This window comes from Mchenga conophoros, linkage group LG11 (genome assembly GCF_057382185.1).
Source record: "Mchenga conophoros isolate Kocher_MC1m ecotype Shallow Benthic linkage group LG11, M_conophoros_male_GT1.1, whole genome shotgun sequence".
In the NCBI taxonomy this organism is placed as follows: Eukaryota; Metazoa; Chordata; class Actinopteri; order Cichliformes; family Cichlidae; genus Mchenga; species Mchenga conophoros.
This window is the reverse complement of record NC_140536.1, coordinates 26,930,045-26,942,452: the sequence shown is the minus strand read 5'-3', so window position 1 is coordinate 26,942,452 and position 12,408 is coordinate 26,930,045. Positions and strand designations below refer to the sequence as shown.

The window sequence follows — 12,408 nt, the reverse complement described above, 5'->3', positions numbered from 1 at the left end:
CCTTTTCAGGGTCGCGGGGGGCGCTGGAGCCTATCCCAGCTGTCATAGGGCGAGAGGCGGGGTACACCCTGGACAGGTCGCCAGTCTGTCGCAGGGCTAACACACAGGGACAGACAATCATTCGCACTCACATTCATTCGCACATTCACACCTAGTGACAATTTGGATTATCCGATTAACCTATCCCCACAAGCTGCATGTCTTTGGACGGTGGGAGGAAGCCGGAGTACCCGGAGAGAACCCACGCAAACACGGGGAGAACATGCAAACTCCACACAGAAAGACCCCGGCCTGATGGTGGAATTGAACTCAGGACCTTCTTGCTGTGCGGCAACAGTGCTAACCACCGTGCTGCCCCCACAGAAGACATATAAAGTTAAATGCGTGTGTAAAATCGGAGCCTTCCGGGTCGGGAAATACTGAATGTTTTCATGCTCGCTGACTGCTGAAAAGCTTTGAATAAACTGTACGAGTGCCATGAGCTTTCCCACATCCGTGTCCCTCTGGCAGTCACTCGTAAAATTCTTGCAACGTAATTACGTCCAGCGCTACGTTCCTTATCGTTTCAGCACCCTATTGGGCCAGCCCTTTGAGCCTATAGCCAATCAGAGGACAGGAACCAGGAGGGCACTGATTGCAAATACGGAAATACAGTGAGAGCATCCGCGTCGTTATATTTACCTTTCATCTCAGGCAGTTTAAGAGTTTGCGATTAAAAGGAGACTGTGCACAAAGCACGTATTTTTCCCCCGCTCTATGGATTTGTTGTCGCTTCTGTCATGGGCCTGCATCGTGTTCACAGTCGGGATGTTCTCGACTGGACTGTAAGTTTAAATGATCGTTAATTGCATGCATCTATGTTTTATCTTACTTCCTGCTCTAACTTTGTAAGGATGGGAGAAAGTACGAAGAAAGCAAGATCCCACTGAGACAGGATGGAGATTTTCTGAACTGCTTGCACTTGGTAGCATCACAACAACTTTATAGTGAAGGAATGCGAGAAAGTACTAACACTGAACATGGAGTTATTGGTTTAAATTGCTATTAGCATCTCCAGCCTATTTTTTTGTTTTTTATTCTTTCTGTGTGTGTGTATGTGCATGCGTGTGTGTGTGTGTTTCTAGGACCGACCTGAAAAAGATGCGAGAATCCAAAAGTACAGACAATATCCAGTTTCTCCCTTTCCTCACCACGTGCCTCAAGTGAGTTTCTCTTTCCGCTTTTGCATAATTCACTGTGATGCATCATCACTAATGTTCCTGTTGTTTCTATAGTAACCTTGGTTGGATGTATTATGGGATTCTGAAGAGAGATCAGACGATTATCCTGGTCAACATCATTGGTGCTCTTCTCCAGATACTTTACATCATCATGTACTTCCGCTACACGAAGCAGAGGGTCAGCATAGTCAGACCTGTCATAAAGCGCTCTCCTTACTTGCAGCTGGATCTTTAATTTATCTGTCTCTGTATTTGTTGGTTTCAGAGGTTAGTGTCCTCCCAGACCCTTGCAGCAGGGATTGTACTGATCTGCGGTTGGCTCTACTTCACCATGTTTCTTACTGATGGAGACATTCGTCTCAGCCAGCTGGGACTCACCTGCAGCGTGGTCACCGTCAGCATGTACCTGTCACCGCTCACCGACCTGGTACAATTCACACCACAGACAAACACAACATACAGGCAGCGTGTAGAATGTCGCCTGTGTTTGTTTTCTCTCACTGAACTGAATAATATTTCAGAACATGATCTGGAAATCAGTTACATTTGGATGATAGTACCTAAAAACTCGCCTTAATGAGTTTTATATTGTAAAGGTAAAACTTTTAGTAGTAGAGAGAAAATCCTGCTAACAACAGCAAGGGTGTGGAGGAAGAACTGTCTTTTTAACAGGAAGACATCACACAGCAAGCGAGTCGATTTGCACAATACTGCGAATCGCTTCCTATGTTGATGCAGCTTAAGGGCTCCAGCCCTAATTATAATCTTTATCAAAAAGTGAAGTTTATTTTTATTTTTAGCACATTTAAAAACAACAAAAGTGCTTTACGAATAAAGTAATCAAATTGGATAAAACCGAGTTAATGACACAGTTAAAAAAAGGAAACCCGAATTTAAAAGAAACACATTTAAAAGTACTCAGAACTCATTTTGATTTAAAAGCCAAACAATTTCTTTTTTAAAAAAGGAAAGTTTAATCTTAAAGGTAAAGAGGGTGTCTGTCTCCTCAACCCAAACTGTGAGCTGATTCCACAGAAGAGCATCTTAAAAGCTGAGGAATCTGTCTCCCATTCTACTTTTAAATGCTCCAGGAACCCGGCTGGTTTAGCTCAGTGCATTGAGGCAAGGCGAGGCAAGTTTATTTGTATAGCACAATTCAACAACAAGGTGATCCAAAGTGCTTTACAGAGACATTAGAAACAAAAACAAATAAAAAGCATGATTTAAAATTGATTAAAACAAGCAAACAAACAAACTAACTAATTAACAAACAAACAAACAAACAAAACAGTATATAAAATCAAAAGAGATAAAATCAGAACAGTAGATAAAATCATTAGTTAAAATGTAAGTTTTGAAATTTAAGCTTAAGTGTGGATTTGGTGTTTTATTCAAATGCAGCTGAGAACAGGTAGAGCAGGCAACCCATACGGCTGAGAGCGGTCAGCCTGGGTTCAAGTCCGACCCGCGGCCGCATGTCTCTCCTCTTCTCGCTGTCCTTTCTTCACTGCACTGAAGAAGGCCAAAAAAAGTATTTAAAAAATGCCCCAGGAACCACAAGTAAGCTAGCAGTCTGTGAGGAAGATATGATGAGGCTTGATCATTTAGATGGCATTTTAATTAAACTTTGGATTCAACACGGAGCCGCTGAAAAACATATAACATTTTTCATTTTACTCATAGCAATATTGCAAAGACTAAAGAAAGCAATGTTATTTGTTTAACGTACATGGTATTTGTTTAATGTGCACGGTTGAAGGCAATGTCCTGGTAAGAAATGACTCTAAGATTCCTCACAGTGTTACTACAGGCCAAAGTAAAGCCATCCAGAGCTTAGTGTGAAACCTCAGCGTTTTTCAAATGAAGTAGAATCAGAAAATGACTTGCCAAAAATATTTATAAAAACTAGTGTGCATATGGGGATAATTAATAGCATACCAAACGGATACTATTTTTGTTCAGTTAATGAAGTCAGTTTGCAGTTTGCTGCTTCATTTCCAGTAAATGGTGATGGGCTTAGCTGGTAAATGTTTTTTGGTTTTGTTTTCACTTTTGTTTTGTTTTGTTTTTCCATCCTTTCCAGTTTAGCCTGTCCTATATGTTACTACATAATTCTCATATCCATTAATTAAATTTTTCAGGACATAATAAAAACACTAGATTGGGGGGAAATTAATTTTTGCTAAAAGCCATATGAGAAACTGGGACTGCTGTATAGGGCTGCACCAATAAGCTTATAAAGATATACAATTAGTATTGAGTTCAAATTTTGGACCCCTCAAAAACAGTCCCAGTTTCTGTTGGGAAAATTAATTCCCTTCCTCTGCACTATATAAAGTCAGCCACTGGGGGCAAAAGTCATTTTGTAAAGTAATTGTTTTTAATCTCCCCACAAACTCTGAGGTCCTCGAGGAGCCCAGAAATGGGACTGGCTATGAGTCTTAAAAGATTTACATATGCCGATCTTACACATGCACGGCACCTGTGAGCTTTCTTAGAACTTACCCAAAGGAGATTCTTGTGATAATGCAAAACCCAGCAGAGTCTGATCAGGTGTTAAACAGTATTTAATCTGCCAGGATCAAAGTCCACGTAACATCTGTTTTCACTGATATGAGAGTCAGTGTCATGTGCTCTGCCTTCTGCACACTCTACCCAGGCAGTACCCTAAATCAAACTGAATATTTACAACAGTGAAGAAGTGTCTCTGTGGTGTCATTATTAACACATTTGGCTAACACGTGAAAGAGCTAAGCCATCAAAGCCTCAGTGGGGGCATCAGTAAGACTTGTATTATGATACAGCATAGCAGATTACGATGAACACCTATCTAAAAACTGGTGCCGTGTCTCCTGATGATACACCCAAGGGGCAGCATTTAAAGGCTAAAGAAGGTTAGTCCCAGGATCGAGCCATGTGGTGTGCCACAGCTATTATAATAATTCTCGTTCAGAGCAACAACAATATCTCTATCCAAACTACTGAAGAACATTTGCACATAAGTCCAGACGTTCCTGTGCTACATGAGAACATCTCAACAATTGGGTGTTACACTAAAAACAGTCATTTGACAGGTGGTTGGATTCAAAAGGACTTTCCTTCAACCAGAGGCATCAGAAAAGTAGATCTTTAATAGCATATATTGTGTGCGCTTTACTGCACACCTCCCCCCTCAACTAAAAGTTAGTAGATGAAAAGTGTCGTAATCAACGAAGTGTTTGATTGGTCGGTCGACCTCCACAGTGAACTCAGAATGATGACACTCGCTCGCACATGGACAGTGTCAGTTTCATGTCTTGTGCCTGCAGTTAATAGATTAGAAATGTCAGGCAGGAAATCTAAAGGGTTGAGAGGGTAAAGAACAGCCCCACGAAGCAAATACTCCTCTACTACGTGCCAACCTCAAACAGCATAGTATACTATTTGAAACTTGAAACTCCACTAGTAGCGGACTCCTTGGTGGTTGTTGCTGCTCATTCAGAATCATTATTGCTTTTTCCATTAACAGGCAGCCCACACAGTGCTTGCCCTTGTACAATTCATATATTATAGGCTTGTTAGTGTGGTCATATTTTTCTGTAATGTAGCACAGCATTAATAGTGTTACATTGTTTCTTATTCTTTGAACTCAAATTATTTGTGAGTCACTTCAAACATTTATTTAAAAGATTCTATTGAACCTAACCTTGCAGCAGCGAGTTAAATAATCAGTTGAACTAATGGCTGCTACTAGGAAGATTTTTGTTTGGGTAAACCTTTTTGCAATATAGACTTACTGGACAATTTATTAGGTACCCCTTGCTACTTTTCCCTTTAGAACTGCCTTAATTCTTCATGGTATAGATTCAACAGGGTGCTGGAAATACTCCTCTGAGATCTTTCTCCATATTGACATGTTAGCATCACACAGTTGCTGCAGATTTGTTGGTTTCACATCTGTGATGTACTATTGGTTTGAGATCTGGTGACTGTGAGTACAGTGAACTCATTGTCATCTTTAAGAAAGCAATTTGAGATGATTTAAACTTTGTGGCATGGGGTGTTATACTGCTGGAAGCAGCCATGGGCACACTGTGATCATAAAGGTGGTCAGCAACAATACTCAGGCAGGCTGTGGCGATTAAATCCTTAATTGATTCCAAGGTGGCCAGAGGGTACAAGAAAGTCCCCTACACTGTTATACCCCCACCAGTTTGAACCTTTGACATAAGGTTCGACATGTTTTACATTTAAAGATATTCTTCTGCGTGCCTTGGTTGTAATGGGTGTTTCCTTCTTATCAGCCCAAATCAGTCTGTCCATTCTCCTGACATCAACAAGGCACTCAGAGAAAATATCCAGTCAGCAGGAATTTTCTTTCTCATACCATTCAAGCCTTAGAGATGGTTGTTTGGGAAAATCCAAGAAGATCAGCAGAGTCTGAAATATTCAGACCACCCTGTCTGGCACCAACAACCATGCCATATTCAAAGTCACTTAAATCACCTTTCTTCCCCACTGTGATGCTCAGTTTGAACTTCAGCAGTCATGTTGATAATGTCTGCGTGGGTAAATACACCGAGTTGCTACGATATGATTGGTTGGTTAGATGTTTGCGTTAATAAGCATTTATATAGATGTATCTAATATAGTGGCAGGTGATTGTGTACATGCATTACAGTTCATAGTACCCTCACTGTATTCATGATAACACTGATTGTGTTTAGTATCTACAATAGGAACCTCATATCTTCTCATTTCCTGAACGTGTTCCTCGTTGAACCCACTGCACCGGCAGCAGCTGCTCACTTTAATTCATCTGCTCACATCATCTCAGTCTGCATGTTCAGCTATGCAGTGAAGGGATAAATCCCCTGTTCTCACTCTTTCCTTTTGTCACTGTATTTGATCTTCTGGTTCCGTCTTCTATCCTGTTCGTCTCCTTCCCTCCATCTGCCTCACAGCACCGAATGACCCCCAGTCAGCTTCCTGCCTTTCTTTCCCTCATCTGTCTTCCTGTTATTCCCAGTTTCTGTCTTGTGTGTTCCCTGGCCCTTTGGTTCCATTATGTTTTCTGCTATATATGCATATATAAAATGATGTAGGCACTGCACAAATTACTTAAAATCCAAAGCTGCCTGCTTAAAGATCATTTTTGTTTTTTTAAATTACAGGTTGGGAATGTGGTGAAATTTCTAAGCCAAAATTGAATTTAAAAAAAACTCCAACAAGCAGCCAGATAATGTATACTTTAAACTAACCCAGAGGACAACTAAATATGTTGTCAAAGTAAAACAAAGCTATAAATGTAAATTTACTGCCTAAGCTCTTAATTTAAAACACTCATAGGTTTCCTTTGCCCTGAGTTATCAACACTTTAGTTAAGTTCTCTTTCGGGTTTCGGTACCTTCAAATAAAATGGAGTACAGTGTGTCATCTGACCACTTTAGAAGTACCCAGTGTTTATATCACTTCCAAATGGCCCCTTTTAAAAGCAGCATGAAGAGTCTGCCAGTCATAAAGTGGCGCAAGACACAATAGTTAAAATGTGGGCAAAGCAGTGCACACTTACTCCTTCCGGCATTGGAAGTGTGTGACAATGTAGCTGTGGGAACGTCTATAGAGAGCACTTTTGAAGAGGCATGCTGGTGTGTTGATATTTGAATAGAGTAATTCTCTCTCTCAGGGGTCATCACTGAAGGCACCTTTCATGTAGCAGTTGGTAATTCGATCCCTTGTAAATATTAAAAACTGTAATAATCCAGCTTTGAAGTGTATGTTAATGGCATCCCTCCTCCTCTCTGCCTTTGCAGGTAGAGATCGTGCGTAGTGGTAACGTGCAGTGCTTGTCCTTCCCTCTGACTGTAGCCACCTTCTTCACTTCAACCTCCTGGGTCTTCTACGGCCTTCAGCTGAGCGACTACTATATTGTGGTAAGACATCATGAATACGCACTTGGATACCTGTAAGCTCAGCTGTCAGTGTTGTGTGAGGATTGAAGCGATAACATGTTTGTTTTTTTTTCTTCTTCTTCCTTGTTTTGCTTGTTTTCCAGGTTCCAAACACACCGGGTATTTTCACTAGCCTCATCAGATTTTATCTATTTTGGAAATTTGCGTCAGTCAATCAAGGTTCGCCTTCCTACAAACCCGTGCACATATGATGTTGACAGTTGAAAAATTCATCTTCACGGATGGACGGTTGGCAACAAAGCTTTAGAGTTACATGTTGGAACAAACTCAGCGAGTGACTCGACGTGTAAAGTGTTTTGTTTACTTTTTGGGGGGGAAGAATAATGTGGACTTTTACTCAGCTGAGAGTAAATTTCACGATGTCTTTAATATGATTCAACTGTTACTGTTCTGCGGATAGTTGTTAGACATGTTACTACGTGTCTCTCTCTGTGTCTCTCTCTGTGTCTCTAAGTGCCTTCTTTTAGGTAATGTTTGCCATTAAAGATTTATGTGAATTTTTAGAGGTTAAAAACGTATATATTGTACAGTGGTTAGCACTGTTGCCTCACAGCAGAGAGGTGCTGGTTTGGATGCACTGGCAAGCTGGGGCCTTTCTTGTGGAGTTGATCTTTGGGTGCTCTGGCCTGTTTCCTTCCACAGTCCAGAGATGCACTCATTTGTTTAACTGGGGATTCTAAATTGGCGATAGGTGTGAATGTTTAGTGGGATTTATACCTCTGATTTAAATCTACTCCATAACGTCATAATCACAAATTCTTCTTAAACCCTGCACCCTAACCAATGTACACCTCCCTAGAAATGTAATGTAAAATGTGATGCCAATTATTGAACCAACTGGAAGAGAATGGATAAGCTCAAAACTAAAAGTTTACTGCCAACTAGTGTCTTGGAGGTGAAATTGCAGACTTCTGCGGGCACACTACACAGAAGTACGAATGCTAACAGCAGCGTTAGCCAATTGCTTAGGCTATGCTGTTTTATGTTTTAGACTCTGAAGTATAAATTAAGCTTTTTCCCTGCGATAGACTGGCGACCTCTTCAGGGTGTACCTCATCTCTCACATATGACAGTCTCCAGCTTCCCTGAAAGCCTGAATGGATATATAACAGCACATGCAGTTTGTTACAGTTATATTTAAAAAAAGGGAAAATATTGTAAAGGAAGAAATTTATGTCCATTTTCTGCTGGACAAACAATGTGTTTTATCATTAAATAATGAAAGGTGCCATATCAATAAAATTTTTTTACCGTAACTGTCACTGTCTGCTGTTTTTTCTCCTTGCTGAGGCTGTACTTGACCCTTTGAAGTAGAGGAATTTGTGCTTTAGTTTGGAGGTTTTGTTTTGGGTTCAGTAACGAGCTTTCATGCATGTGACGAGGTAAGTGTGTATGATTGGAGTGGCAGTGCAGGAGAGACAAAAGCCTGTTTGATGGTGCAGCAGTGCGAATGAGCTTGTTTGTGTGAGCCTGTTGATTTAGTGAGGGCAGCGGTGGGAAAGGCTATGGCAGAGATTCTCATCCTCAGTGTGTGTGTATGTGTGTGTGTGCATGAATGCTACTTGGACCGCTCTTCCTGAGCTCAAAGAGCTTGCCCCTGACAGAGAACACACATGCACAACAACAAGACAGTATTGTGTTGGAAGCTGAGTGTTATGTAGAGGCAAAGAGAAGACTGGAGGTGGGAGATAAATGAGCTATACTTGAAAGAAACGTGGGGGAAATATAAGCAGCAGGTGAAAAAGCAACAAGAAAGGATGTATAAATGAGATGGAGGTAGTAAAGCGTGGGAAAAGAATAAAGGAATTTCACGGATAAATTTAGGTTTGGCTTCTAATAGGTTGTAATTATGTAGCACAGTTCTTTAAGTATTGTTTGCTAGTATTTCATGGAGAGACACAATAAGGACATGTGCATAGAGTGTCTTTACCCCTCCATCAGAGCTCTGATTTCCTTTTTTTAAGTCCAGTTTTGACCTTTATGAATCAATTTGGTCTTTGTATCGTATTGTCTGTCGGATCTCTATCTAGGAATTCAGTTTTTCTTGTTTTCGTTTCCCTAATGCAATCGATACACAACTAAAGATAACAGCACACATTCTCAGACAGTCTCTCCAAAACATTCATGGTGCTGTTATTGATTGTACATGCAAAAGGTGGCAGAATTAGTTTTGTAGAGAATAAGAAAACAGGTTGAAGGTGAAGTTAATAACCTCCCTATTTTCTCACATCTGTACATTTGGCTAAATGCTCAGTAATGTGACTGTTGCAGAAATGACCTGATACATAACGCCCCCTCACTGCTGTGGGACCACTCGCTAAGAAGCTCTTAAATAAATGCTTTATCACGATAAGTAATTTAACCTGTGGTCAGGAACAATTACGTAAATAAAGTAAATACAATTTTATTCAAGATAAAAATAATATTCCAGTGCTTTACAATGAAATGCTAAAATAAAGACAGAAAAAAAGTCTCCTTTCATCCTCAGCCTTGTATTTTGCACAGCCAGCAGGTCCTGATCACATGACCTCAGGGATCTGCTTTGAATGCATTGATGTAAAAGTTCACTGATGTAAACTGATGCTTGTCCATGCTTAGCTCTAGAAGTCAAAAGTGAATCTGGAACCAGGATCTCACAACAGTGTGATTCGAGTGTTCATTACTTTAGGCACAAATCTCTTTAGGAGACAAAAACATTTGACTTATTTGTTTTTATTTATATTAAAATAGCATAATAATCTATGCAAGATTTGTAACTTAGAAACATCTTAGGCCTTTAAAGAAACACATAACGTTCACGTAAACGAGAACGAACATCTTGTAGATTTGGTGGAACTATGCTTTTTTTTTTTTTTCATTTCATTGCAGTCCACTAAACTTTAAAAAAGTCTTCTTCAATATGTAGCAATTCCATGAATGTCAATACATGTTAAAATATACAACTTTACAGTATTAAAAAAGTCCTTGTTAGATTTTCTCTCACTTTATAACAGCTCTGAGGTGGTGTAACCACATCAAGTGTGCTAGGCCCCACTATCACTAACTATATTTCTTCATCCTGTCTGTGCTGTTCTTGCCTTTAACAGTCTAAAAACAGTTTGAGCGTCAGTTATGCTGAGTAGAATTTTACATTAGCTGTACATTAAACCCGTAATGTTTTAATGACCAAGCTTAGTGGCATTTGTAGCAGCAGCCTAAACGCCAATAATGAGCCCCTAAAATATGAATGTGAATTAATAAATATACATCTACTGGTTGACGACACATTGACTCTGTCTGTCTTCTGTGTAGGCAATCAAACAACGAACACTTAAAGCTCAACAAATCTTAAAGTCACTCAAATTCATCTTATGCTGTGAAACCTTTCAGATCTACAGTGGTTTCCAGTCCTGTCCAAGGTGGACAAAGAAAACCTTCAACATGCAGAAGGTATATAAAACAGTTTGTGTGTCCAAAACATGCCAAAGGATAAACCAAGTTCATCCACTGGCAATCTTGAGTGTATGATGATGTATAATTGATCTGTTTAAAGCAATCCATTCGTTGCCATCCCTAAAGTCAAGCTGTTAGAGCTTTTTACTTGTGTGGTAAATTATAAAAACATTATTTTAAAGGAAACCTGTGACAGGATACTGCAGACGAGTGACTCAGAGTTGAACAATAAGTCGGAGTTTTGTGAGTAGAAATTAATCATGAAGGTTGAAAGGGAAAAAGGAGTATCTTGAGAAACAGTAAATGATGAGTCGTGGAGAAGACAAGGCAATACTGGAAGCTGGAATCATGCTTCTGTATAAAACAGATAGACATCAATAAGACGAAGAAAACAATGGTTGGAGTCAGACTGGCCAGACACACCCCTAATTAGAAACCGTGGCTGTGTTGTGAAGGGACAACGTGTTAAGTGCGAGGCAGGAAATCAAAACACAGACCTCACGCTGATGAGTACACGTCTTTGGTCGGCAGCCAAGTAGTAAAATGAGCTCTATCTTGTGTACATGAGCGCGTTTGTGTGTGTGGTGTAGTAGCGTTGATGAGGAGGGGGTGAGGAGCTGAACAATGAGTACGACTCACAAACAGGATCCCTCTGTTTCCTGTCACAGAGACTGTCTCCTTAAACAACACACACAAGCTGACTCTTGTACTTTTGCCCATGTCCTTTTAAACATAGGCGTATACGCATTGTATATACAGCAACTACAGCATGTTGTGTCTTACACAGACACTCCCACAGCCTCTCCTTCGCAAACACCATGTGTGCATTCAGATGTCTATTTTTGTCGTTACGGGCAAATTTTGATCCGTGGGTTTTGTTTCCCCCGTAATTACACACAACAAAGTCTTTGCTAACATGCAGTCAGCAACCAAACAGTGTGCACACTCAGCATATAAACACACACACACACAAGGCATACACACAGCACACTGGGAGGTAGTCAGCAGCTTGTGCACTTTCTGCCATCAGTAAAAGCACACCTGTCCCAGCTGCTGTTTTGAAGGGAAGAAGAGGGGAAAAGGAATGTGCTTCTCTCAGTTTTCCTGTGAGCCCCTCACCCTTCCCAACCATCTCTGTTATCCTCCTCCCTTTACTTGTTTATCCAATTATTCTCATGGTCAGCTGCTGTTTTTCCTTTTCTTCTCAATGCTGGCATCTTTTTTTTCTGTCCTCATCTTCATTGTGTGTTTTCCTCTGTCTTTTGCCTCATTGTTTTTCTTACTCACATCTTTGCATTCTTTTGCAGTTTCCCTCCTGCTTTGCATTACACGCCTCGAAATTGTCTCCGTGGCCCCGTGCTCAGATCATCTGCAGTGAAAGTCAGTTCCATGAATCTGACAGTCAAAGATTTATATAGGTTATATAAGCAGAGCAGAAAGGATAAGACTACAAAGAAAAAAAGATGCTGTTGCATTTTCATGCAACAGATCTCATTGACTGGCAGAAGACAACTATAAAATTCACCTGGTTACCAATTATACTGAAACTGTCAGTTACAGTGTTTTTATTGGTGTGCGTGTATATGCCTGCTTTTCCCTTTCTGTACAGTTGTTGGTATAGGTATTTATGATGAGCCATGTGCAGCAAGTGGTTTTCTGTTCCTAATTTTACCAGCGTCTCCACCTTGACTTTATAATCAGCGTTTTCTCCTCAGAGCCTGGAGGCTGCACAGCTGAAGAACCTAAAATGCCCACATTGTAGGTTGCACACAGAGACCACCTTCCTCCTTCTCTCTCTTTATCTC

The 12,408-nt window shown here is 40.4% G+C and overlaps 1 protein-coding gene across 1 annotated transcript; it reads left to right on the top strand.

The window, feature by feature from the left end:
* Positions 1-630: 630 nt before the first annotated feature.
* slc50a1 (solute carrier family 50 member 1) lies at positions 631-8,421 on the top strand. The gene is made up of 6 exons (XM_085292044.1): positions 631-824; positions 1,125-1,202; positions 1,275-1,398; positions 1,486-1,647; positions 7,013-7,132; positions 7,255-8,421. The coding sequence occupies exons 1-6, from the start codon at positions 757-759 to the stop codon at positions 7,360-7,362; spliced, it is 660 nt and encodes a 219-aa protein (XP_085148170.1). The 5' UTR covers positions 631-756; the 3' UTR covers positions 7,363-8,421.
* The last annotated feature ends 3,987 nt before the right edge of the window (positions 8,422-12,408 follow it).

Coding starts and splice junctions, on each gene's coding strand:
- slc50a1 (XM_085292044.1), top strand. CDS start 757: ATGGATTTGTTGTCGCTTCTGTCATGGGCCTGCATCGTGTTCACAGTC. Junction 825..1,124: donor GGGATGTTCTCGACTGGACT/GTAAGTTTAAAT, acceptor GTGTGTTTCTAG/GACCGACCTGAAAAAGATGC. Junction 1,648..7,012: donor TGTCACCGCTCACCGACCTG/GTACAATTCACA, acceptor CTGCCTTTGCAG/GTAGAGATCGTGCGTAGTGG.